Source organism: Littorina saxatilis, linkage group LG5 (genome assembly GCF_037325665.1).
Source record: "Littorina saxatilis isolate snail1 linkage group LG5, US_GU_Lsax_2.0, whole genome shotgun sequence".
In the NCBI taxonomy this organism is placed as follows: Eukaryota; Metazoa; Mollusca; class Gastropoda; order Littorinimorpha; family Littorinidae; genus Littorina; species Littorina saxatilis.
In genome coordinates, this window is record NC_090249.1 from 25,776,967 (window position 1) to 25,804,438 (window position 27,472).

Genomic DNA, 27,472 nt, shown 5'->3' on the forward strand with positions numbered 1-27,472 from the left:
GAAGTACCCCCCGCGGGTTAGGGGGAAGAATTTACCCGATGCTCCCCAGCATGTCGTAAGAGGCGACTAACGGATTCTGTTTCTCCTTTTACCCTTGTTAAGTGTTTCTTGTATAGAATATAGTCAATGTTTGTAAAGATTTTAGTCAAGCAGTATGTAAGAAATGTTGAGTCCTTTGTACTGGAAACTTGCATTCTCCCAGTAAGGTCGTATATTGTACTACGTTGCAAGCCCCTGGAGCAATTTTTTTATTAGTGCTTTTGTGAACAAGAAACAATTAACAAGTACACTACATTGGGGTGTGCACGTTAAAGATCCCACGATTGACAAAAGGGTCTTTCCTAGCAAAATTGTATAGGCATAGATAAAAATGTCCACCAAAATACCCGTGTGACTTGGAATAACAGGCCGTGAAAAGTAGGATATGCGCCGAAATGGCTGCGATCTGCTGGCCGATGTGAATGCGTGATGTATTGTGTAAAAAAAAATTCCATCTCACACAGCATAAATAAATCTCTGCGCCTTGAATATGTGCGCGCTATAAATTGCATAAAAATATTAAAAAAATAAAAAAATAAATCCCTGCGCTTAGAACTGTACCCACGGAATACGCGCGATATAAGCCTCATATTGATTGATTGATATCCCATCTCCCCCCTTTCCCCGTCGCGATATAACCTTGAACGGTTGAAAACGACGTTAAACACCAAATAAAGAAAAAAATGAACAAGCGACTTTCATTCTCAAATTAAGTCCTAAAAAGGAGGGAGTCTGAAAATGGTGGTAAATTTTCAGATACAATACACTGAAAATCGGAAGAAGAAAGGTATTGGAAGGGGGCAAAACTTAAATTGGGGTCTAAAGAAGGGGTTCGACTGCAGTACATTGTGTACATGTATAATTTACCAGTATTGCATGCACGTTGGTTTAGCCAACCCTATAATTAAAACCGTATACTTCCGTCATGTAAATAGTCCCAAAGTTGTTTTCGAATGGTTGTCTGTTAAAATATTAACCTGTTGTAACTGTTTTAGTGTAGATGGTCATTCATACATGCATACTTACTTTCAGAGTATGCATGCATGTGCATACATATATACACACACACACATGCACACCCATACAAGTGTTAAGTTTGATTAATCCTTTAATCCCTGTTGGGGTATGAAAGATAACTGCTTTCATACAAATAAAAGAAACAAATTTTAACATAACTATATACTATTTGCTAAAAATGAAGAAAAATGTCAACTCATAACACTTTTTGTGTGATAAATTTGGCTAATTTGAGTCATGGTCAAGCTACTAAAAACTTTTGTTTAATTCAATTGTCACATAAATTTAAAAGTGCAAATGGAAAAGATCGAAATGTTGTGCACACACCTTGTGGACACATTTTATGAACCTAGTCTGGTTTGGGTTTGGTTTTTGGTGTGCGTGTGCTTGAATCCGTTTCATTCAACATGTGCCTGTGGCGTGAACGGTAACTCCAGTGTAGTTGTTGCGACCCATCTCGTCATCGGCGCTTTTCCGGAAATGACCTGCGCTTTGTTGGAATTCCAACAATGGCCGCCATTGTAGGAATTCCAACTTTGCGCTACGCGATTCTAGAAATGTACCGCGCGCATAGTGAGAATTCTGCTCTTTCTTAGAATACGATGTAAAATGATACAAGTCATGATGGCCTATGATGATCCTTGTGTTTTAAAGTGATCAATGCTTAGTCTTGAAAGGAAGCAGATGCATTGTATAACGCATCAAACCAACCGAATTACAAAAAGCAAAACACTTTTGATAACTTCGGCGGGCTGTAACAACACACTTCAACGACCCATCCCACTCGACCAAAACGCACCAACTGATTGTACGTGATTTTTAACGTTTCAGATCTTACATTTTACAACAACAAAAACACAACAAGAGTGTTCCGATATAACTTTCCACTGGTAACTATCGATTATAATAATTTTTGACTCAGTCTTAACTGATTATATATTAAACTCACACAGTCTCTCTGGGCTGCAGAGACAGCATTACGTTCCTTTACTGAGTAGGCTCTTGTCACTGCATGGTAATCTAGGCTCTTGAAACGTAATGTGCAAGTCTGTGCGCTATATTGATGTGATTGATTGTTGCAAAATGTTGATTCAAATTAAAGATGATTTCAGCCTGTTGTAACAAACGAACACTCTACTCTGAGAAAAAAACCCATTGTGTTCAAAATAGATCGAGTGAGTGTCACTGAGAGAATTGTTACACAGTGTACCCCCACACCCCCAATTCAAGACTTCCCCTGTATAAGACCTTGCTTTTTCATATACCTTATTCATGACCTGTGAAAAGGGTATACTTTTTTGTGCCAGTCGAAAGGTTGCCATTTCTAGAACGAGGCAGCTCGTTTCTGGAAATGCGGCGCTTTGTTGGAATGAGGTTTCGGGAAATCCCGATTATTCCAACTCTGCTCCGGATTCTTACTTTGCGCCCAACATAGTTCATTTGAGTTATCTTCCCTGTTAATGCTGTGTCTGAGGTACCGAGACGAATATTGCATTTGATTGGTTGAGAGGATATATGGGCTTATAAAATCTACGCATTTGTTTACATCATGGCGGACAAAGTAATTGCGCAATGAATGTGAAACTATTAGGAGTTATTTCTGGACATCTTAAAACTTTCTGTGGTCAAGATCGAAGAGGTCTCGCAAGCACTCACTTGAATATTATTTGTAAACCTTGAATTACTTGTATTGTTAATCACAGTCCCAACGTTTTGTGCCCTGATTTCGCGTAAACTTTGCAAAGATCGTCAATATGAGTCTTGTGTGTGCTTGCAAAACCTGCAAGCTTCCGCCTCTCAATGCTTCAGACGCACGGATCGAAGTCAAAGCTGTGTTACCAGCACGGTTCTCGCCAACTGATAATGTCATGCATGTAAACTGGAAGTCAAACGGCGAAGCAGCCTTTCACGTGTGTTGCTGGAAGTCTGTGCTAAAAATGGCCAGATCGAGACAAACTTCCACCTCCAGCAAAAGAAAACCCTCTGCGGCTGATGCACCAAGTCCGGCGCCTGTGATGAAGCAAGCAGAAAAGCTGATGGTTGTGGAAGCAGCCAACACAGCGGAAACTTTTGATTCAGAAGAAGACATGAAGAAGGCGGCCAAGAAAGCGGCTACCTTGATTCTCAAAGCTCGCCACTGCATTGCGTTTACAGGTTAGTACACAGACAGAGTGTCGTTGCCATTTTTATTTATTTATTCAAAACAGATTTAAAAAATTGAAGGATATTTGAGTACCTTTCTGTAAGTTAACTTCACACACATTCAAGTAAGAAAGTTATTTTTCTGTATATGTGCATGCATGGTGACTCGTTTCTTATTTGTTACATCACTAGTTATCAAAAAATAATTTTGCAGCCATATGTGGTCAACTGAACAACCTAAGAAGAAAGAAATGAAGTAAGCGTGACATCTTCCTGATGGAGTCAGCTTTCAATTCAAGTTCTTTTCACCAAAACGTGATAATATGTTGCCCCTCGCACTTATCACATCATCGTTACTCCTTTGAAGTACCTTGTGACATATGCTGGCAACTTTAGTGCGATCCCCTCCTAGCTCGCTTTTATTTAAACATTGACGCACATATGGGATTTACGGCTAAGTTAACTTTAACCACAAGTGGCTTAAAACTTTCTGTTGATACTTTTTCCTACTTGGTCACTCACTTTAACTTTAATTAATTGTGCAAAGTGCCCTGAGGCAGAAATGAACTCTGCATCAGCTGTGATGACAAAGACATTTACTAAAGCTCTGAATATTTGTTGTGTCTTATATCAGGGGCAGGCATTTCAACATCTGCTGGCATGGGGGATTTCCGGGGCAAGAGCGGCAAGTGGACAGAAGAAGATTCATCTGCAGTGGGTGAAGTCATTAATGAAGCATTTCAGCAGGATGTAGATGCTGCTGCCAGTTCTTCTGATACCTGTTTAATGGACTTGTCTCATAAGAAAGCCAAGCCTCAAACAACGTCAGAGAGGACCACCCGCCTTCCAAGAAATGCCCCTGAAGTTAAACTTGAGACTACTACGGATCAGCTTTCTTCTGGAATTCACTCCTTGCTGCCTGGATCAGAACCACCGGTCAAGGTTGTTCTCAAAAGATCAAAGTCTGATTTTACAAAGCTCAAATCTTCTCAAGATGTGAGTATAGATCTTGCTTTAAGCATATATGGGCTTTTCAGATGGAGGTGGGTTAGGAGTCCAAGGTAGTTTTCTGCATGCATGTTGCTGATAGTGATACGCATAGTTCATATTTTGCAGCTGTACTCTTTCATAATCATGTCATATGATTTGGAAAACATAAGGCAGATTGACTCACTGTTATACATGTGTATTTTTTTCTGCTCCCTTGCTTATGATTATATATGAAGGTTTTTTTTCTCCAAGGTTATCTTTTTTACAATTTTAATTTTGCAGCAGCATACTTTGTTTGTCTTACAATTGAATTGCATTTCATAATGGTATTGACATGGATAACATTCTCCCTACTTTTGGCATAACTGTCTCTAAGTCACATCAGAGAGAATGTATCAGTGTTGTGATACACTTTCGTGAGCCAAAACACTGAACACTATTCCATTAAAACAGATGGAAGAAGCATCTGCCACAGACACCAGTGCTGACACTCAGACTCAGAACATGGCTCGACCAGTGAAAAGACTCAAGGTGATGGATGTAAAACGTGAGTTTCAGTGTTCAAATGTACTGCAGCATTGAATATAACAGTAAATTGTTATCTTCAGTCTGAGTCATTGGTGGAATGAATGTTTCATGATCTTATTTTTGATGCGTTGGCATTTTCTGACTAAGCTGAGATTTGTTTTCTTTCAAAGTTAAAGAAAAGATTAGACACGCTAGTATAAGGCCCTAACGCAACAAGTGTTAATAAGTTCCAATTCTTTTTATTTTTTTTCTTTCTTTTTTTCTTTGTTATTATTATTTGTTTTTCTTATTTTAAGGTGTGGGGGAGGGGGAGTCTTGCAGACTGGGGACTTCACTATAGTTTAAGAGAGAGAAAAAAATGCTCAGTAACCTTGAAATACTGTTACTGATTTTTTTGGTTTTGTTGTTGCCCCCAGCCAAAATAGAACCAGTGCCAGAGGAACCGACTGCCTCAGCAGAGATGGAAGAGACAGAGGAAACAGTGGCCTATGAAAATATCCGTCCTACGTACACACACGAAGCACTCACCTTACTAACACAGCGACATCTACTGCGCTTTGTCATAAGTCAAAACTGTGATGGCCTTCATCTTCTCTCTGGCCTGCCCTCTGAGCGCATCAGTGAGCTTCATGGCAACGTCTTTGTGGAAAAGTGTTCTGTCTGCAATACCCGTTTCTCACGCAACTTGTATGTGTTGAATGATGAAGCTAGCCAGTATTATGAAGATTTGGAGGACTGTGGCAAGACAGACTTGACCAAACCTAGGTTTGCCGTCCAATGCAAGTTGTGTGGTCTGTCCCACCGCACTGGCCGCAAATGTGAAGAAAAGGTAGGAGTTTTACATATTTGAAGTTGATGATGTGTGTGTGTGTGTGTACAGTATTGAAATGTTACATTTCTTTTATATGATTCTTGTGCACATACTAGAGCATTGATATTGGTGTTGGTGTTATTTAAGTTTTAGTGTTATCATTAGTGTTACTGTTAGGGTGTGGGATGTGTGTGTGAGAGAGAGAGAGAGAGAGAGAGAGAGAGAGAGAGAGAGAGAGAGAGAGAGAGAGAGAGAGAGATTCAGTGATTGAAGGCACATGCCTGGGAAATCACAGGTTCGCTTGTGACCTAAACTGCAGCTTTTACTGCTTTTCAATAATATACTAAGAGCGTTCTGTGTTCATCTGTTGCAAATTTCTTTAGTCCAGATATCACATCGTTCATGGGAATATTCTCTCTCTTTCATATTTATTAACTCCAGAATATTTCCGAGTAAGCCTTTTGGAATTCAGCAAGCATGAAATGACTCAGCATAACTTATTTCTGAAAATGGACGATTATGTTGCAATGCTGCAGGGTTGCCGTGGTTTCTTGGAGGATACAATCATCAACTTCTGTGACAACCTTGAAGAGCCTATCCTAGACCTAGCCTTCAAAGAAGCCTCTCTTAGTGACTTGATCCTGTGCCTGGGGACGACCTTGACAGTGACTCCAGCTTGCAACATTGTGGAAGAGGCCAAAGGGCAAAAACCACTCATCATTTGTAACAGGTCAGATTCAGTGAGGGGATAAACTTATACCCTGCTAAGAACATTGTTTCATAAGGCCAAACAAAAATATATGTTGGTTTAGGGTAACATTAAAAAAAAAAAAGGTTTGGTAGGTCGGCTTTTTTTTCATTTTAATTTTTTATTTTTAGTCTTGGTATGGTTCGCAAAATGTGCCAGAGGTTGTTTTTTGGGGATTTGTTTTGAGAAATGAAAAAAAAGTTTTAGGGTCGGTCGGGTTAACCTAAACCAACATATATTTTTGTTTGGCCTAAAAGGCTTACCATGTTTTGGGGACTATAAGAAGCAACTTTTTCCCCAACCTTGATCCCTGGGCCCTATTAATCTGTTGCGCCATGTGTTCAATTAAAAAAAAGTACACATGCATGTAGTGATTAACCCGCATTGCTATACTTATAGAAACATAACATCCCTTCCCCAGCAATATGCATATTTCTTTCGAATACATCACCTCAATTTAACTAATAGGAGTTACCTTACTTACGAGTGCTAGACTGAGAAGCGTCCTATGTTACAAGTACTAGACTGTAAACAAGGTCGCTAACTCTAGATTTCCGTCAGTATACCATTTAGGGGAGTAGTCTCCCCTTGTCGGTAGTATCTCTCTGCGCATGTGCTAATGCCCATAATCCCCAGTTTCAATTTCTTGCTAAACGGAGCTAGACGTGTATTTAGACCTTTCCCGTCTAAGAAGACTTCCTTCACAGGAAATTCAACATTCACCTTCAATCACGGTTTGGGCTTTCCTTTTTTAAGGGTGATTACTACGCCTGTATACATTCATCACATTGAACAACGTAACGAACCGTGAAAATGAAAGTGAAACGAATGTAACAAAGTTACTGAGTTAGTCATAAGTAGAAGGTACTTCTATGATACCTTGTTGAGACACAGAGCCTAACAGGCTCCGTTACTAGTCTTTTAAAACTAGTGAACATGCAATTGAGCGACAATTATTCTTCACTCAGTCGTTACGAATGTCGAACAGGTATTTACAGCGGTTGGCCGGTTCCGGCACTGGCGCAATAGAACTCCGCGAACGATAACTCACCTTGCCGCTTTCAATAGAAAGCAACGGCAGGTCACCCTACACATCAATGTAGGAATACGAACAAGACCTTCAACTTCGCAATTACCCGGACGTTTTTTGCATTTTAACAGCATTTATATTGACTACAGCGAGGTTTGCCATGTGCGTTATCCCAACCGGAAGCGCGAGCATTTCCGATCCGAATTTTTAGGCTTATGGGATACCGCGTACAAAGTACCGAGCGCCCGCGAAGGTTACATACGGCGTATGAATACTTCGGTCATTACAAACGGTGATGATTTTTGCGGGCAGTGTAGCTAAGGAACGTAGTACGCTTGAATGCTGATAGAACTGAAAGAGGTTGTATTTAAGAATAACAACAACAAACCTCGCCCGCTTCGAAAGAAAACCAAACACTGAGATTGAGATATGCACCTCCGGGAGTATTTCGGAGGGAACTTCCTTTACTCTCAGAGAAAGGCAAGTAATTCTCTCTCCTATGTTTCTGGGAAACGATGTTTTTCTGCGGTTGGCAGACTATGGTTTTGGTATTTTATCACATGATCATGGTGGACTCAGCAGAGACCACGTGGTGGTACTTCTTCAAATTGGATAAAGAATACTTTCTTACCAACTTTAACTTGATTACACATTATAAAAATATTTTCAAAATTGTTTTAAAAATTGACAAGGAAGAATTAAAGTGTATGCAAACACAGGATGGGACATCTTTATTGGGATATAATCCTATAATCCATAGGCCTGAGAACATCACTGCATAGTCATCCAAGAACTTGTGAGCTCTACAGAAATCTGGAGTGTCCCAGAACCCACAAAACCTATACTGGGCAGACAACCCAGCAGTTGCCACCTACAACCATGTTTACAGAAAACCTAGATCAAGGACCTGGCTGATCAAGCCAGAAGACGGTCCTGTTGAAATCACAAATGGGACCTCTCAGTGAGTTGCATGCCAGGCATGGCACCCTCTTGAGTAAGACGAGCGGTCTTTCAGCCAATAAGGGCTCAGAGATACCCATGGTCACTGGGGACCCCCTCACGCTATAAGTGTGGAATTTCAAAGTAAGAAGCAGGTTTTCCGATCAAAAGTCAACCCTCCAGCCTTTATCTATTCTCCTATTAGTTAAATTGAGGTGATGTATTCGAAAGAAATATGTATTTTTTACAAGTAAAATGACTATTTCTAAGAATACTCACCTCAATTTAACCAGAGACCCTCCCACCAACTCCGCTATTGACTTAATAGCTTCGAATTGAAACTGGGGATTATGGGCATTGGCACATGCGCAGAGAGGTACTACTGACAAGGGGAGACTACTCCCCTAAATCACGGACCTACATTTTAGAATGTAGGTCCGTGCCTAAATGGTATACTGACGAAAATCTAGAGTTAGCGACCTTGTTTACAGTCTAGTACTTGTAACATAGGACGCTTCTCAGTCTAGCACTCGTAAGTAAGGCAACTCCTATTAGTTAAATTGAGGTGAGTATTCTTAGAAATAGTCATTTTACTTGTAAAAAATACATGTTTCTGCTACTATGACCTTGGCAAAGCCTCCCTACCCATCCCTCTCATGAAGACATCAAAAGAGTCTCAGCTGAGATTGGAAATATTGTTCATTAACCCGGGATAACATGTCCAGTGTCTGTAAACAAGGGGGAGACACCTGGTCGAAGCTGAAAATATTGGTCATTGACTCAGGGTCACAAGGCCAGAGCGGGTAGTGTACATTGGGAATGATAAGAGCAGGGACAGAGCCCTGGAGAGGTTTTGATCTTGCCACACATTTCCGAGAACAATTAAAGATATTTTTACTTTGTACTTCTTTTGCTTGCGCTGAATACACCGGAAGTGCCCACTCTGTGGATTATTTGTGTTTGTGTGTAAAAATTTGCAGTTGCACCTTGTTTAGGGAAGCGTATATGATTGTAGTCCTCAAAATGTGTTAGAAATAAACAATAAAATAAATTGTGTTATTAGATTTATATTTGGAAAGAGTTTGGGTGGAACGGTACAGTCACTTTTGAGACTGCTGGTTATGTGAATCCTGCATTCCATTTCCAGAGTACCAGATTTTGTGACAACGAATGATTGGATGTCTGACTTTATTGATGCAGCAATGGATTGTGTGAATGACTGTAAAGATACTTTGCTTCCCATGTAAATGATCATGCTCACCACCACTTGTCTGTCTAAGCATTTACATGGGATGAGAGCATCCTTCCACTTGGATATATACAAAAAATCAAACAACCTTGCTGCTTCCGGTACTGAGTGGTAATTTTTGGTGGAAATAATTTTGCAGTTTGTCATCAGTTAATTAGGCATAACATTCAGACTGCGTAGAAAGCAGCCAGGCTGTTTGATTTTTGGGATATGTCCAAGTGGAGGGATGCTCTTATTCCATGTGAAAGCTCCGATGGATCTGAAGTGATTTACAAGATGGTCTGTGGTCTACACTGGAAGTAGCTTCAAGTGAAATGTCATTTCGAAATCTCATTGCAGACAAAAGACAGAAAAAGACAGAATGGCAAGCGTAAGGGTGTTCGGTGATTGTGATGTCTTCATGCGAGAGGTGCTGAGGCATCTCATTGACGTGGAAGACAGGAAGGCTTGGGAAGAAAAGAGAGAAGAACGAATGAAGGAATACAATACTCGAAGAGAAATCATCCCTCCCAAGAAACGCCGTGGATCAGGTAGTATTGATACTGCCGGGAAATCGGCTGGACAGGAAAAGAGGGGCAGAAAGCCTCAGGGAAAGAATGTCCGCAAAAAGTGAAAAATACCAGTCCCCTGTTTGCATGTTCAGAGCTGTTTTATTTAGAATTAACAAAACCTGTCAGTGGTGCAAAGGCTGGCAGTGATACTGCACGGATATTCTGACATTGATATTTTATTTTGTTGAAGACCGGCACGGTTGGCCTAGTGGTAAGGCGTCCGCCCCGTGATCGGGAGGTCGTGGGTTCGAACCCCGGCCGGGTCATACCTAAGACTTTAAAATTGGCAATCTAGTGGCTGCTCCGCCTGGCGTCTGGCATTATGGAGTTAGTGCTAGGACTGGTTGGTCCGGTGTCAGAATAATGTGACTGGGTGAGACATGAAGCCTGTGCTGCGACTTCTGTCTTGTGTGTGGCGCACGTTATATGTCAAAGCAGCACCGCCCTGATATGGCCCTTCGTGGTCGGCTGGGCGTAAGCAAACAAACAAACAAACAATTTTGATGAAGGTCTTTCCTATCTATTGTTCCAACATGTCTGTCTGTGCCTTCAGTTCTGTTGTGATATTAAGCACTCATTCAATACCATACATGTGTGTGTGTGCGTTTATGCTATTGTGTACCGTATGTTTAACAATTTATGTTTTTGTAATTAATAGTGTTGATCTATTTGAATGTGTATCATGTTCATGATTGTCTACTTTTTCTTTGTAGATTTAACAAAAATTGTATGTGCAAGAATGTTAGGTGCTTAGAACTATGTTAGTATTTGCTTCATATAAATACCCTTATTATTAGTATCAGCAGTATTATAATTTGTATAATTATTATTTTTATTATCTGTTTGTTGTAAAGCCTTTTGTATTGAAGAGTGTACAGGTTCTTTTTCTACATGTACAAGAAAAGGAAGTATAGTCATTTCAGCTGTATAGAGACTGTTTTGGGCAGGATTTTTAACCAATGTATGACACTCAGGGAATAAACTAGAGAAGGATAATGTAAAAACCTTGTTTCTTCAAATGTTTTGACTACTCTACTGGTAAATAAACATAACATTTCCCACATCACATTTTGCGGCTGTTTTTTTTTTTACGTGTTTTTTTTAAAATTTTAAACTGTTGAATTTTTGACATTGTCATTGAAATATCTTTTTTTTTTTAAAGATTGTTTCCATGTACGTGACTGTTGGTGTTTTATGTTTTATTATACTGGTAGTCTGGTTCATAGACCTTTATGTAATAAGTATCTTTGATATGTGCAAACAATGTATACTTTTTGTACCTCTTTTAGTTCATAATGTGCAATAATGTATGTTATACTTTTGCAGTAGTTATAAATGATTAATTGAATACTGTCAGAGTATTGTTTGTGTGTGTGTGCATATGTGTATGCAATAATCTGTGTTTCACTTTTGCAGTAATTAAATGATTCATTGAACACTGTCGTGTGTGTGTCAGTGTATGTGCAAGAGGTCAAACCCCACCTAAAGCCATCTAAACTGAGTCAATCTACTTGAAAGGGTATTTTTTTGGTAAACACTGGATCGCAGCCAAGGAGAACACTGGATCGCAGCCATGGGGGAAACTGAATGGCAGCCGTGAATTTCTGATTGTATACTATTTTATTACCGTAAAGTACCTTGTAAGCGCCCAGTATCGAGTAAGCGCCCACCCCCCACTTTTAGTCCAAAACCGTGCATAGGGTATAGTACCTTGTAAGCGCCCACCCCCCACTTTACACCATTGAAACTCAGGGGAAATAAAATTCCGCACTTGATCTGCTACTTTTGTGAATGATTTCCCTTTCTTGCAAACCCTATCACGTGTGTCTGCACGCCTTGGATCTAAACGCCTGCAAGTCAATGATTACAAGATGCCGCGGATCAAATCGTACACCGTTGCATTTAAGCTGTCAGCTCTTGACTATTTAGATAATAACGCCAATGGAAATGTGTCGCAAACAGCAAGTAAGTTTGGGGTAGATAGAAAAAGAATACGAGAATGGCGAGAGAATCGCGATACCCTGTTACGTCACCAGGCCGGAAAGGAAAAGAAGAAGCAAAAGTTAGATGGCGGTCGAGACGTCAGATCAGAAGAGGTAGATGACACACACTCACACACACACACACACACACACACACACACACACACACAATACTCCCCCTCCTCTCGCTCTCGCTCTCTCTCTCTCTCTCTCTCTTTCTTTCTTTCTGCAAAAAACAGTCTTTGGCCAAGTAAAATAGACTGCTGCCCATATCCAGAAGACGTACCCCTTGTTCAAGGGAAACAGAGACACAGTGCGGCCGACATTTGTCTCCCCAAGCTCTTCTAATGACAATACGAACAAGAAACACAATGGAAGATGAAACAAGTCGCGTAAGGCGAAAATACAACATTTAGTCAAGTAGCTGTCGAACTCACAGAATGAAACTGAACGCAACGCAACGCAGCAAGACCGTATACTCGTAGCATTAGCGTCAGTCCACCGCTCATGGCAAAGGCAGTGAAATTGACAAGAAGAGCGGGGTAGTAGTTGCGCTAAGAAGGATAGCACGCTTTTCTGTACCTCTCTTCGTTTTAACTTTCTGAGCGTGTTTTTAATCCAAACATATCATATCTATATGTTTTTGGAATCAGGAACCAACAAGGAATAAGATGAAAGTGTTTTTAAATTGATTTCGACAATTTAATTTTGAAAATAATTTTTATATATTTAATTTTCAGAGCTTGTTTTTAATCCAAATATAACATATATATATGTTTTTGGAATCAGCAAATGATGGAGAATGAGATGAACGTAAATTTGGATCGTTTTATAAAAGAAATTTTTTTTTACAATTTTCAGATTTTTAATGACCAAAGTCATTAATTAATTTTTAAGCCACCACGCTGAAATGCAATACCGAAGTCCGGGCTTCGTCGAACAATACTTGACCAAAATTTCAACCAATTTGGTTGAAAAATGAGGGCGTGACAGTGCCGCCTCAACTTTCACGAAAAGCCGGATATGACGTCATCAAAGACATTTATCAAAAAAATGAAAACAAGAAGAGCAAACGCTCGATCGAGTCACTTTCGCAGTTCTGAATATTATATGAGGCATCAGATGGACAGGAAGAAATTGCTATTCACAACACAATGAGTCACGTTCACATAAAATTTGAGCCCGGTCACTTTTATAGTTTCCGAGAAAAGCCCAACGTTAAGTTGTGTGTTGCCGAACAGAAAAGGCTAGTTATCTCCCTTGTTTTTCTGATAACGTTCGTAAAAGGCTACAGATGTAAATACTTTGATGTAAAGAATAATCCTACAAAGTTTCAATCACATCCGATGAACTTTGTCAAAGATATAAAATGTCTAATTTTTCCTTTGACGCTGACCTGTGACCTTGAAAAAGGTCAAAGGTCAACGAAACCATCGTTAAAGTGTAGAGGTCATTGGAGGTCACGACTAAACAAAATATGAGCCCGATCGCTTTGATAGTTTCCGAGAAAAGTCCAACGTTAAGGTGGTGTCTACGGCCGGCCGGCCGGACGGCCGGCCGGACGGCCGGCCGGACAGACTAACACTGACCGATTACATAGAGTCACTTTTTCTCAAGTGACTCAACAACGTATGGGGATATCATACCCAGGAACTTTCATGTCAAATTTCATAAAGATCGGTTCAGTAGTTTGGTCTGAATCGCTCTACACGCACACATACACACACACATACACCACGACCCTCGTCTCGATTCCCCCCTCGATGTTAAAACATTTAGCCATAACTTGACTAAATGTAAAAAGAAAGAAGATATGATTACGAAGTGATCAAAGATAACATTTCTTTCTGGAAACTGCTCGTGCATAGGTGTAGTACCTAGTAAGCGCCCACCCCCTACTTTGGGTCGGAATTGGTGCACAGGGGGGTGGGCGCTTACAAGGTACTTTACGGTACTTGCGTTCAAACCAATTAACTTCCAAAGCTAAAACTCAGTGTAAATATGAATGAATAATGGATGATTGAACTGCTGTTCATGAAAGTACTTTTTGTTGTTGATTTTGTTCCCAATTACGTCTCAAACTGACAATTTGCACTAAGTGCGCAACAAATTTGAAAGAAACCTAACCCAAAACGCGTGGAGGACTCCCAAACTAAAGAAATGGGTAGAGGTAAATTAAAATGAATACTTACACTTTGCCTCAAACAATTATTTTGAGAAAATAAGGACTGTGAACGACACTAGATGTGATTTCGGGGGGAAACTCACCTTGTTTTTGGGCTCGCACCGGTTTGCAGCCGGGGAACTGGCTTTTGCCTAGTGCAGCCGTTCCTACGGCGTGGTGAGTGTGTGTGTGTGTTTGTGTGTGTGACTTCTCATTTTTCAATCACTTTGTTTTGACAAAGCTTTCTTCCCTGAAGAAGATATACAGTGTAAAAATGTTGCCATCTCTCTTTCTGCTTTCATTGTGTACTTTCAGCTGTTTCCATTACGTTTTATTCAAAGATTCAAACATGAAAGGGAAAAGATTAAACATAAAATGCACCCAACATCACAGAAACTGAGCGCCAGTATTCATACATTAGTGAGCTGGCACAAAAGTGATATATTATGATATGAAATGAATAAAAGTGCCACCACGATAAACATACTGCGAAAAATCACATTAAGTGTGAACATGTAAAAAAGGCACAAAAGATGACTGTTAACCCTGCTGCCATTGTTGTGATCGATAGCCAAGATATTTTTAAGCTTTAATTCAATGTTTATGACACTTTTGCTTAAAGTTCCTAGGAACGTCAGTGTTGTCAAGCACACATCTTTAATACCAACAATTAATATGTACTGGCTCGGAGTTGTAGATGTGTGACAGGTCAATTATGGTTAAGAAAAGGAGGTCAACACAGTAACAATATCATCGTAACGAAAACAACATTTTAGACAATATAGTACACGTTTATACGTACCCTCATAAAATAAACAAATAAATCACAGTCTTAGCCTCATGCAAAACTAAGCTGAAACACGCAAATCACCTTCGCCCGCATCCCATTTTCGCATACGAGATTTTTACTGGAAGTAAAAAAAATGGGGAGTAAAAATTTCCGAAGTGGATTCACAGCGCGCGGCGCGTTGTGCAGCGTTGCGATTTACAACGCGCGGCGCTACGAGGAGCGCTGCGATTCACGACGCGCGATGTATTCTGCTGTTACATTTTCTTCACAATCGCAAAGTTTACAACAGCTACATCTATCTGATCTATTTGAGAAATAAAACTCAATAAAACGAAAAACAGAGCTCCATTCTCTCTCTCTCACTCTTTCAACTGAGTTCACCATATATCGCTGCGCCGATGTAAAACGTGCCTAAGTTCCGGCCTTGAATACTTGGCAGTCTGGATCTGGATCTGGATAACCCGCCTGGGTTGGTGGTTGGCGGGTGCGCCACAGAAGCCGACGACGACTATCAACGTGACGTTTTTTTGGGTGTGCGCATCTAAAAGAGTCTTAAAAGTTCACTGTACACAAGGTGGATATAGTGTACAACTCCAGCTGGTCTTCTTGCTGCTATACTTGCGGTTTTAGTATGTAGGCTTTTCAAGCACAGTTAAAAAATGCTATGTTACAATGTTAAAAACTGGATAAAAACTACTGAGGCTCTCACACTGGTTTCTGCCCCCCTAACGCCGATGAGAAGGCGCTGGGCGTGGTCAAGGTGACGGTGGCTTCGCTCAAGTTGTTCCACTCGATCACTGTCTTTATAAAGAACGAGTTCCTGTATTGATCAGTCTTTGAGGTAGGAGCTTTGAAACAGCGGCAGTCATATCACTACATGTCATTGCAATGGCTTCTACTATGGTAAGCAGCTGAGTTTTTAAACTGGGATGACGTTTTTAAACAAGTATCCGAGTACAATTTTTTCCTGCCTTGGGGAGTTTTTTTCTCGTACGAAAGGTGTACTCGGAGCAAGAATTTTGTACGAAATTTTGACTCCGGAGTAAATTTTTCGTGGAGTAAAAATTTCGTGTTACACCGGCGGTCATGAGATATATACTAGTACACGAGCACCGCAACGAACCAATCAAAATAAGTGCATATGCTTCGTGGAGCTAGTTGCACTTTATGCTTCGCGGAAACTCTTTTGCTCAAAGAAAGCTTATTGGAACACGCTAAATTTATAAATATCTTCCAATCAGTTTCAACACAACATGGTATATAGGGGCGTCTCTGGTAGTTTTGCTCTCAGTTTGCAATGCCGAATCGTTACACCGGTGCGTTTGATGCAGACGACAGTACTTATTGTCTTGGAGCGATGTTGTTTCCAAGCAAAAAGATTGTGGTAAGCACTTGTTAGGAACCCGTCGTGGATAATGTGCTGCTATTTGTAGCCTTGAGATTATGTCGATTACCGATACACGCAAGATGGCGACAGTGACACAAGAACAATGACTGTAAAGTAGGTCTTGCACCAGCATACTCGCCCAGAACAGACAGGTGACCTAATGTACAGTGTTTGGTGGAGGTCCTTTGTTGCTGCCCTACATGCCAACCGGCATAACGGGCAGTACGTAAGTAAGTTGCACCATCATGTTCGGCGAAGGAGGAACATAAACAAATTCCGCCAGTACCAGGAAAGCGTCACCAACTCCACAGGATCACATCATTTTTAAGTGGGGGTTTCCAAATTTTTTGGGGGACAGTTCGACGACGCGAAGTATTTAGTTGAGGGCTCGAAGCGTTCGAACCACCTCCCCCCCGGAGAATGTTGATAAAAACAAGGAAAATGGAGCAATCTGAGCCAAGAAACTTCCCCCAATACACCTTCAAAAAATAAATTTAAGAAGACAAATTAATTTGGATCAAAACAAGGACAATTGGTGTATCTGGTGCAACTTGAGCCAACTTTCCAAAACCGTCACTTAGAAGACAAAGGCCGGCTCCTAGGGGGTTCCGGGGATATTTTTTGATAAAAATCAAGAAAAATGGAGCTATCTGGTACAATCTGAGCCATTAGTTTTTCTTTATTTTCAAATTTATTTTTGTTTATTTTTTTACATTTAGTCAAGTTTTGACTAAATGTTTTAACATAGAGGGGGAATCGAGACGAGGATCATGGTGTATGTGTGTGTGTGTGTGTCTGTGCGTGTGTGTAGGTAGAGCGATTCAGACTAAACTACTGGACCGATCTTTATCAAATTTCACATGAGAGTTCCTGGGAATGATATCCCCGGAATTTTTTTATTTTTTTCGATAAATGCCTTTGATGACATCATATCCGGCTTTTTGTAAAAGTTGAGGCGGCACTGTCACACCCTCATTTTTCAATCAAATTGATTGAAATTTTGGCCAAGCAATCTTCGACGAAGGCCGGACTTCGGTATTGCATTTCAGCTTGGTGGCTTAAAAATTAATTAATGACTTTGCTCATTAAAAATCTGAAAATTGTAAAAAAAAAAATTTTATAAAACGATCCAAATTTATGTTCATCTTATTCTTCATCATTTCCTGATTCCGAAAACATATAAATATGTTATATTTGGATTAAAAACAAGCTCTGAAAATTAAAAATATAAAAATTATGATCAAAATTAAATTTTCGAAATCAATTTAAAAACACTTCATCATATTCCTTGTCGGTTCCTGATTCCAAAAACATATAGATATGATATGTATGTTTCGATTAAAAACACGCTCAGAAAGTTAAAACGAAGAGAGGTACAGTAAAGCGTGCTATGAAGCACAGCGCAACCGCTACCGCGCCAAACAGGCTCGTCACTTTCACTGTCTTTTGCACTAGCGGCAGACTACGTTCAGTTTCATTCTGTGAGTTCCACAGCTTGACTAAATGTAGACTTTTTATTTTTGTAGGCTAGGGGGGGGGGGGGGGGGGGGTTTCCGGGGGGGGGGGGGGGGGGGTACCTTTGTACATGTGGCTTAATTTGCCTGAAGCTCAGTGGAATTCTGGAAAATGACAAGTGTTCCAGGAGGCAGATATGTGCCAGCATGAGTATGATATATAAACAAAAATTGAAGACAATTTTAAAAGTGAAACTGATAATCATCCCTGGTAGTGATGGTAGCAAGCTGAAAATTTAAAGCAGCTTATTCATGCCTTGCATGCACCAGTGTTGAGAATTTCTTCATGTTTAAGTTTGTATTGAACTTGCTGTTACAGCAGCACCTGTAGTGTGAGGCTGATCTCATGGGAGAACACCTCAAATTAAAGGCTTCTTTATGCTGCTCTTTCTATTAATTTTGTAACCATGCATAAACCAAATTATCTGTGTCAGGACACCTGATTTTCAGAAGCTAATCATGCCTATTGGTAAGAAATTGGGCACCGGTACTTGCAAATTTACTATTTCTGATATGGAACTTTGCAGTTACGTAAAACAATTTTTTTTTTAGTTCAAATCCAAATTTTATTTCTCTACACAAGGATTATTTTGTGAGAAATGGAACTGTTCATGATCGACACAATAAAATCACAAAGTATACATATATATATGTCAAATGATCGAATGATTTTGTGTGAGATCAGAACAACACCTTGATTGAGATTATTACATGGTATTTCTTACTTTTAGTACAGGGGAACCCCCCTTTTTAAGACTTCTAAAAATCTGAGACAAGTGTGTTTGAAAAAGGAGGGAGTCTTAAAGTGGGGGCCAATTTACAAAGATTAAGAGAAGAACATTTGAGAAAACAGGGTCTTAATAGGTAGCCTTAAATCGAGGGGATTTATAACGGGGGTTCCGCTGTAATGCACCCATGGCAGATAAAGTATCACTGAACAACTTTTGATGATGATTTCAGGTGAGAACAACAGAAGACAAGAGCACTGTAGGACTGCGAGTTGAGTGACTCCTTATCAGCCATCATGATACCTTCTTTTGTAAGTGGCAACTGGACCCTCAGTAGCAAACATTTAGCAAGAGGCAAAATTGTTGTAAGAGGCCTATAGAACTGTTCAGTATTGTTGTTTGATACATGGATATATATATGGCTTTGTTTATCTATTTTTTCTGTGAATGATTTCTAGTTTTTGTCAAATTACCCAGTATACGTAAATCAACTGTGGGATGCTTTACCATTAGTGGTTTTGACATTTAATATCATTTTCAATGACTCTGCTTATGATTATGAAGCAGTTAGATTGTAATTGTGGAATTAGGAAGAGTCTTCGTTAGCATTGCATTTGTGATTTCAATGTTTTAGTAAAATCAGACAGCCAATACTCACTGACATTATTTTGTGCATTTCAAGTTCCTGAGATTTTATTGGCATAATTTGACAAAGTTATCATTGAAGCAGTGAACTGAATTGTCAGTGTTTAGTTGCTGTCTATTTCAGGTGAAGCGTATTTCCAAGTCCCTTTCTTTTGGTGGTGCTGCCAACCAAGTGAACAGCAGCAGCAATGACACTTCACCAGGGACCTTGGCAGCAGGTACATCTGACAGCAATAATGTGACGGGCATGGGAGCTCTTCGAAGACAGGCTACTAAAGAGCTTCTATCTGAAGAGGAGAGTGGCTCAAAGAGAAAGGTCACGAGCAGGTCAAGTGTCAGTAGTGTGATGACATCCTCCATTGTCAAAGTGATGTCAAGGTTGAGCGTATCTAGCCAAGGAAACCTGAGACAGGTGTCAAAGCGTTCTGCCAAAGCGCCCTCACGCCTGGTTCAGGAAGATGATGCAGGAACATTGTTGATAAAGACTCAATCTAAATCACCATCCAGGTCTGTTTCTAAGCAGCTGTCCAAAAAACAGCAGCATAGCTTGGCAAAGACATCCTCCAAGACAGACAGCATCCAGAAATCACCTTCAAGGCAGGGTAGCCTTAGCAAGATTCCTTCAAAGCAGGGGAGTCTTACCAAGACTCCTTCAAAACGGAATATTCTCAGCAAGACATCGTCCCTGAGCAGGTCAGGTTCCAAAGGCAGCATGAAGCAGAGAGCATCTGTAAAAACTTTGCCGGCAAAAAAGACAAAACCTAGGGGCAAGCAGCTTTGGTTTCCTGCAGGCTCCTACTTGACTGTGCGCAATGAAGAGGGTATGTTGTGACATTTAGACTTGTAGTCCTAGCAAACTTGAAATCGTATAAAAAGAACATGTGAGATCATTCGTAGGAAAATAGGATATGGTATGGCTCAAGGGAAAATTTCAGTCAAATTTATTTAAAACAACAGCAGTGTTAGCAGGAATAGGCCAGTTTACTGCTTAGTCTCAAAGGCCAGTCTAGGGTTAATGATGATTTTGTAATTATACACTTATTAGATGAAAAAGAATGTCTGCAAGGTACTGGCCTTTGGCAAATTTTCTGCTTGCTTGGAGTGCAATTCTGAGTTCCATACTCCAGTACGTGAACATCAAGACGACTATTTATTATTATTTCTTGGTCTATCGATCATTTGTGTTTTACATGCATATTGGTGAAATTTGTACAGGTGGATTTTACCTGTGCCGTGCATTGAACAACATTTACAACACCACAAAATTAGCAAAGATACGTTGGCTTGGTCCAAAGACGGGAAGAAAAAAGAAACGAGGCAGCAGGAAAAGCAACTCGACAACAGTGGATGATGATGCCTATGAGCTGGTCTACCAAGATGAGCTAGACCCTACCTCTGTTCTCATGGAGGTGGGTGGCCTGTGTGTGTGGGTCTGTGTGTCTTTCTGTGTGCGTCTGTCTGTACATGTATGCACTTTAGAATGATAGAGGTGGAGACACAGATCAATACCCAGAAAGATAAAGTAATCTGTGTTGTTCTCAGACTTACAGGATAATAGGTCAGTTGAACCTGGACTCAAAACATGTTCAACTAGTCCAAATGTGAGAAGACCTGCTACATGACAAAACTATCGGCCAGGGGTCAGAGTACATGGCTGAGTACCACTGCCTGCTAGGAGACTTTCATGCTGTACTGAGCATGACTGTTACCTTCCTGAAGGTCAGCAGCATGTGTGATGGTGTTAGCACCTATTTGCTGGTTAGCCCTTGTTACTTTCTAGTAATAAGAACTGTTTGAGACTTGTTTTACATTGTTTCACAAACATTTGTTACCATTTTCATGGATTAGGTGGCCGTTGAAAGAAAAGGAACATCGTTCTTTCTGGATGATGAGGACAAACAAGAAACAGAGCGGCTGTTACAAGTAGCAGAAGATGTGGAACTGGGAAAGCTGGACAAGACCGACATCGGAGAGGATGGTAATGACTGAGTTCCACAGAATGCTTTAGTCGTAGGAGATGTTAGAGCTCTAAACTAATCTTGGTCCACCTTAATTTATGAAAGTGGTGCCCATTTTCTCTCCACTCCCTTGCTGCCTCCATTGTTCTCGGTAGGGCCAGGTATGCATTTCCAGCTGGGTGGACTGGAGGGTACTCCGAAAAGTCTGATATTTGCATACCAAGTTGGGGTTGAACCTGATCTGCCAGCATGAAAGGCATACACTCTAACAACTATGCCACCCTGGCTAAATAATGACTGACTTCATTACTAAAACAACACATTCATTGATTTGATGGGATTGGAATCTTAAATAAGAATCTGTAACTCTGGGATATTTGATAAACTGCAAGTTTAGCTTAATCAGATGGAATTTTGACACAGCTTCTCATCCATTTTCGAAAGTGCTTGGAAGATACAAAAAGAAAATTGGATTTTATTGTGTATCTGTTTCTTTTTTTTAGTGGAAGAAGTTGTTCTTGTTGATTATGAACCTCCTGCCAAGCGCCGCAAACTTCAGTCAGGGACACCAAAGGCGCCAAAAGACAAAACTCTCAAAGGTTCGTTGACTTTAGAAAAGGTCCATCTCGTGCAAAGGTTTTTGACTCACATGCGAAGCAAAAGTGAGTCTATGTACTCACCCGAGTCGTCCGTCCGTCCGTCCGTCCGTCCGTCCGTCTGTCCGTCCCGGCGTCCGTCCGGAAAACTTTAACGTTGGATATTTCTTGGACACTATTAAGTCTATCAACACCTGATGTGGCCTGATGGTGTATGGTTACAAGATCTCAAAAAACATGTGCGGCAACTTGACCTCACTTCAAGTTCAAGGTCACAGGGGCCGTAATTGTTGTCTTAAAAACGACCATTTTTCACATTTTCGCATTTTTTTCTGAAGTTATCGAGAATGGCAACCTTAGCTATGTATGCTATACAGGGCAATGTAAGCCCTATCTTTGGACACCAGTTTGGTTGACCTTGCTTCAAGGTCAAGGTCGCAAGGGTCCTTTAAAGTTGGATTGTATACATATTTTGAAGTGACCTTGACCCTGAACTATGGAAGATAACTGTTTCAAACTTAAAAATGATGTGGGGCACATGTTATGCTTTCATCATGAGACACATTTGGTCACATATGATCAAGGTCAAGGTCACTTTGACCCTTATGAAATGTGACCAAAATAAGGTAGTGAACCACTAAAAGTGACCATATCTCATTGGTAGAAAGAGCCAATAAGCACCATTGTACTTCCTATGTCTTGAATTAACAGCTTTGTGTTGCATGACCTTGGATGACCTTGACCTGGTCAAGGTCACATGTATTTTGGTAGGAAAAATGTGTAAAGCAGTTCTTAGTGTATGATGTCATTGCTAGGTTTAGTTATTTGACCTTGACCCTGAAGGTCAAGGTCATGTAAAGGTCAAGGTCAAGCATGTGAGTCGTATGGGCTTTGCCCTTCTTGTTCTTCCTTTCACTAAATTGCAAAGAGCAAATCAAAGTTTTCTTATTGAGATTTCATGTAATTCTTCCCCAGAGCCATGGATATATATATGACCACTGTCTTTTACATCAATCCAGGCTACAGAACCTGCTTGCAATGTGTTGTCTGTTGTTTTTGTCTGTGTAAATGAGATGGTGTATTTTTAAGTTCTTCGTTGAATTTAAAGCCATATGTACTCGATGACTATACACGCTAATTGCTTTACCAACAGCTGGAGACATGCTAAATTAAGTTCCCTGCAAAATATTGTGGTCTAGGACCCCTTCAATGTTGAGATATGTTAATTTTCATTTTGATCTGGATCGTCCTATTTATAGATTTGCCAACAGAGGTAGCGTTGACGCAAGGGAAATAACTCCGCGTCTTTGTTTACATCCAAAGTTTTTGAGACTCTAAAACAAGCTGTAATGCATGTATATGGTCCGCGCATGGCGACATATCGTCATTACATGGTCTTATGGTGCGTTTGACATCGATTATGGGCAAACTACACTTTGTAAACACGGGAGCGCGTACATATGCCTTTAAGCTGTCAATTTCAGGACCATGTTTTCAAACTGATTAGAATTGCTCCATTGCACTTGATTTTTTTGAGGTTTTATCAAAGGGTGTGGAGAAAGTTATATGATATTTTCTGCAAGTATGTTCATTGGTAATGAACAGATATATTTAAAGCTTTGACTATTTAATTTCAAGTCATGTTGGTATAAATAAAGACGTCTTTGGGAAAAGTATTTTTCAATTTTGAAACTGCATTGCCATTTCTGTTGGCCTCTGTTTTTGTTTAAAATGATTTTTTTGTAAATGCAGAGAAGAAGCCCAGACTGAAAAAGACAATGTCTCAGAAGGAACGAGAGAAGGCTGAGAAAGCCAAAGAGAGAGAAGAGAAAAAGCAGAAAAAGAAGGAAGGTTTGTGCATAAATCAAAGGTGTGCGCTGTCCGTTCTTGTCTGGACTGTATTAGAACTCCCAGCATGCTCACCATGCTTACAGTAAATCTGTGTGTATGTGCGTGAGTGAGCCAGCCTGCGTGCATGTGTGCCTCACTGTGTGTGTGTGTGTGTGTGATATTTTCTTGCATAAAAAAACTCGGCTTTTGACATTCTCCTTTATTAAAAGAATTGTTGATGCTTCTGTTGAATGTTCAGGTGCAGAAGCACGGAAGAGAAAGTCACCAAAAAAAGAAGACATGACTCTCCATCCAAACCCTTCTGTCAAGGTCCTGGAAAAAGATCCTCTTTGGGAAGCAAAGTAAGTTATTTCACCAGGCGACTTACATTGATGATCAGCATATATGTAAGTTTGGTACAGTGCAACCCTCTTTTAAGACCCCCAAGTTATAAGATTTCCTCCTTTTTAAAACCTTTTTTGTGTTTTCTTTTCAAAGGTCTGTTAATTTACCTCCAATATAAGACTCCCTTTTTTTCAGACCTGATTTTGTCAGATGCTTGGAGGTCTTATAATATTCCACTGTATTAATTTTCACTCATGATTTATTTATCGATTATTTTGTTTTCTTTTTTGTACAGTACCCATATGCCTTATGTGTCCAAGTACGCCAACTCCAAGCTTGCTTTCCGCGCAGTGCAGCTCAATGACATGAAGATGCTCAAGAAACTGCTGAAGGATCCTGACAGGATTCACTGTGTAAGTAGAACAGAAATTGGCGGAATATGTGCATACTACTCATGCACATTTGAACGTGTGAATGTGTCAGGGCTTAACACAATATAATACTAGTACATGTATGCACAAAATCTGCACCTAAATAGTGACAGAAACATGTGGAGAGCACACACGCACGCACGCACCCATGCACGCATGCACTCACACACACACACACACACACATACATACATATTCTCTTATAGACTGTATGATTGTAATACATAACAAAACGCACACACACATACGCTCTCACACAGACACACACAACACCATACTGTGTCCACTCTATTTCATGCCTTTTTTTAACGAAATTATACAAACTGGAGCTCACAAATCACTGTATCGCCAACAGCATGTCTCTACTGGTAATCCCCTCTGAGCTATCCAACGGTGGAATGAAATTTTCGGATTGGGTACGAAACGAGAATTCCTCAACAGTTCACCACTCTTGCCAACCATTCCTTCACATAAATTATATTTCTCAGGGTAGGAGAAACATACAAACCCTGGCAGTGTTGTTTCCAGACATTGTCTATTTTCACCAAATATGACATTTGTAATAAATTAATGAGATGTGTCACTTCGGCCAAGTTCATTCTGTCAGATGTCTGCTGTTGAAGTGAGCTAAAATTACACACAAGATTGACACTTACAGATCGCTTTTTCAGTTTGACATTTGCAACAAGGGTTTAAATTTGCTTGGAACATTGACCATACTTTGCACTTGTATTTGTTTCAGGTGGACCACTATCGCTGTATGATGTTGAAGGAAACCCCTGTGTTCTTTGCCATCAAGCAAGGCAACACAGTGGCGATGGATCTGTTAGGAGAAGACATGTTGGGCCAAAAGTTTAGTGATCGTCGCAGGGAAAGCCACGCTGACAGGATGCTGTTGAGCAAACTTGGCACAGGATTGTACGTCTAAATGTTATACACATTTTATTCTGTTTTGTGACTCACTTGTAAACATGCTGAAATAGAATCAGTGTGTGTGTTTGTGTGCACACAGGTGTCTGTGTGTGTGTGTTTGTCTATTTGTGTGTGTCTGTGTGTTTATGAACCTGTGTAATATGTGTATGCCTACCCACTTTCTGTTGTTGTTGTTAATGTTATTGTTGTTGTTGTTGTTCTTCTTCTTCTGCTGCTGCTGCGTTCCTCAGCTTTTTACTCTCAGCCTCACTTTATAGTTCATTGTGCACGACTGACACTGGGTTTTTCATTTTATTTATTCTACATGAAGCTCTCTTTGAGGGTACATCTTCAGTTCCTCTCTGTTTTTAGTATTGTTAATAATGTGGCTTTTGATCTGTTCCTGCTGACTTTTGTGTTCTTGATAACTGTTCACCAAGTGAAATATTATCTTTGCAGGTACAATTACCGTTCTCTAGGTGTGGGGCGTATACGACCACTCATGGCAAGCAGAGGAGCGCGTGAAGGAAACAATGCCTTGATAAAGGTATAAAAATAAATTCCTGCTAGTGTTCTTTATGCATTGAAGGAGCCCTCTTTTTAAGACCATGTACCCTGAATTTGAGAAAATTGGATCTCATACAAGAGGTGAAGACATACAATGGATATCTTGACAGTGTGAATAGAAAATAGTGGTTAGGCCAACAAAAAAAATTGTCTGTTTCTGGTCACCCGACCGACCCTAAATTTCGGCGCCGACCCTAAACTTTTTTTTTCCAAACTCAAAAATGTTTTGGTTTTTTTTGGTGGTAAAGGACAGGGTGAGAAAATGAACAACAAAAACGTGTGAAAACGAAAGTCCGCTGACGATTTGTAAATGCGTTGAGTGTCTTGTCTCTATGTATAGTGAATCCAGTCTCTTTGCGCGATTTTTAAAGTTAGTTTTATTGGTCTACATTTGGGGTAAAAAAAATATAAAAAAAAAATAAAAAAAATCCCGACCTACCGACCCTATTTTTTTTAGCCATGTTACCAGAAACAGAAATTTTTTTGGGGGGGGCCTTAGGTACTGTATTTGAAGCCAATTTTGGACCAAAGTCGCTGAAGGGCTGTCACTGTTGTCGTATTTGACAAAAACAGTGATTTCCCTTGCCAACATGTTTGCTACATTCCCAGTTCGCTAAACCACTAAGTGTGTGTTTGTGTATGTGTGCGTGTGTTGCTGTGTGCCTTGCAAGTGTTCAGATGTGATTTTTTTGTTAATTTTTTGCAACAATGTTTTCAACATGAACTATGAGGTGTGGGTTGGAGGGCTTCGTGTAATATAAACGTTTTTGTTCACGGGGTGAAACCCAGACAATAGATCAGTTAAAAAAAAAAGTCCCTTTGTTTTCAGCGTCCAAGCATGTTGTCCCGATATAGCCAAATTTGCAATATAATGGAACATGATACATATATAGTGGAAGTTCTGTGTATCATTAGTATCTTTAGTTTAGTGAAAATCGGTCAAGTTTCAAAATCAGTGGCGAAAACATTTTGTGCAGTCAGACATTAGGGCGATGTAACTGTTTTTACTTTTAATGTTACTATTCCTTGTTTCTTCTCAGGATAAAGAAGACACAGACAACTTTTATGACAGGGCCGACATCACGGAATTCTTCAGGAATGCCATGATATTTGGAGCAAGCAAGGAGTATCTGTTGAAGTTGATGAACGACTGGGAACCCATCAAGCCTGATACAGAACCCGAGTGCTCTGAATTTGTTAGTCCAGCTTTTGTTTCTTCCATGCACATAATTATAGAGGCGTGTGTGTGCGTGCGTCGTACGTGTGTGATACTGATGGGATTTATTTAATTTTGGGATGTACTTGATCTGATTAGCTGTTTAAGAAACACTTAATTTTGAGAAAATAAAAAACCAAGTGAAATTAAAAAGAAAAAAAGAAAATCAAACAAGACCGAAGACTTGGTGAACAGAACGTGTGTCATACAGTATTACTTACTCTTAGTGAAGTTTTGTACAAGTACTGGTACACATTTATTCTGCTTAAGCTTTTAGTAAAAAGGGTTTTTAAAAGCAAATTTGCTTCGTATGCAGCAGCAGTTTAGTAAACTTACCTGATGTGCCTGAGCAGATGACCTTAA

At 40.0% G+C, this 27,472-nt stretch overlaps 2 protein-coding genes across 2 annotated transcripts in view; both read left to right on the forward strand.

Annotated features, from left to right (window-relative positions):
- Nucleotides 1-1,971: 1,971 nt before the first annotated feature.
- LOC138966677 (NAD-dependent protein deacetylase Sir2B-like) lies at nucleotides 1,972-11,480 on the forward strand. The gene is made up of 6 exons (XM_070338980.1): nucleotides 1,972-3,210; nucleotides 3,833-4,194; nucleotides 4,642-4,735; nucleotides 5,133-5,545; nucleotides 6,064-6,257; nucleotides 9,833-11,480. The coding sequence occupies exons 1-6, from the start codon at nucleotides 2,811-2,813 to the stop codon at nucleotides 10,104-10,106; spliced, it is 1,737 nt and encodes a 578-aa protein (XP_070195081.1). The 5' UTR covers nucleotides 1,972-2,810; the 3' UTR covers nucleotides 10,107-11,480.
- Nucleotides 11,481-16,237: 4,757 nt separating this feature from the next.
- The window catches only part of LOC138966678 (poly [ADP-ribose] polymerase tankyrase-like), a 63,717-nt gene continuing 52,482 nt past the window's right edge, over nucleotides 16,238-27,472 (forward strand). The window contains exons 1-12 of the mRNA XM_070338981.1: nucleotides 16,238-16,364; nucleotides 18,842-18,920; nucleotides 19,379-20,075; nucleotides 20,470-20,663; nucleotides 21,103-21,232; nucleotides 21,716-21,811; nucleotides 23,561-23,659; nucleotides 23,898-24,000; nucleotides 24,279-24,396; nucleotides 25,157-25,332; nucleotides 25,786-25,873; nucleotides 26,934-27,089. Coding sequence (XP_070195082.1) covers nucleotides 18,906-18,920; nucleotides 19,379-20,075; nucleotides 20,470-20,663; nucleotides 21,103-21,232; nucleotides 21,716-21,811; nucleotides 23,561-23,659; nucleotides 23,898-24,000; nucleotides 24,279-24,396; nucleotides 25,157-25,332; nucleotides 25,786-25,873; nucleotides 26,934-27,089 — 1,872 coding nt within the window. The 5' untranslated portion in view covers nucleotides 16,238-16,364; nucleotides 18,842-18,905. The remainder of the gene's footprint in view (nucleotides 16,365-18,841; nucleotides 18,921-19,378; nucleotides 20,076-20,469; nucleotides 20,664-21,102; nucleotides 21,233-21,715; nucleotides 21,812-23,560; nucleotides 23,660-23,897; nucleotides 24,001-24,278; nucleotides 24,397-25,156; nucleotides 25,333-25,785; nucleotides 25,874-26,933; nucleotides 27,090-27,472) is intronic.

Bases quoted from the DNA above. Each gene is read 5' to 3' on its own strand.
- LOC138966677 (XM_070338980.1), top strand. From the start codon at position 2,811: ATGAGTCTTGTGTGTGCTTGCAAAACCTGCAAGCTTCCGCCTCTCAAT. The intron at 3,211-3,832 runs GTTAGTACACAG...GTCTTATATCAG, and splicing joins CCACTGCATTGCGTTTACAG to GGGCAGGCATTTCAACATCT. The intron at 4,195-4,641 runs GTGAGTATAGAT...CCATTAAAACAG, and splicing joins AGCTCAAATCTTCTCAAGAT to ATGGAAGAAGCATCTGCCAC.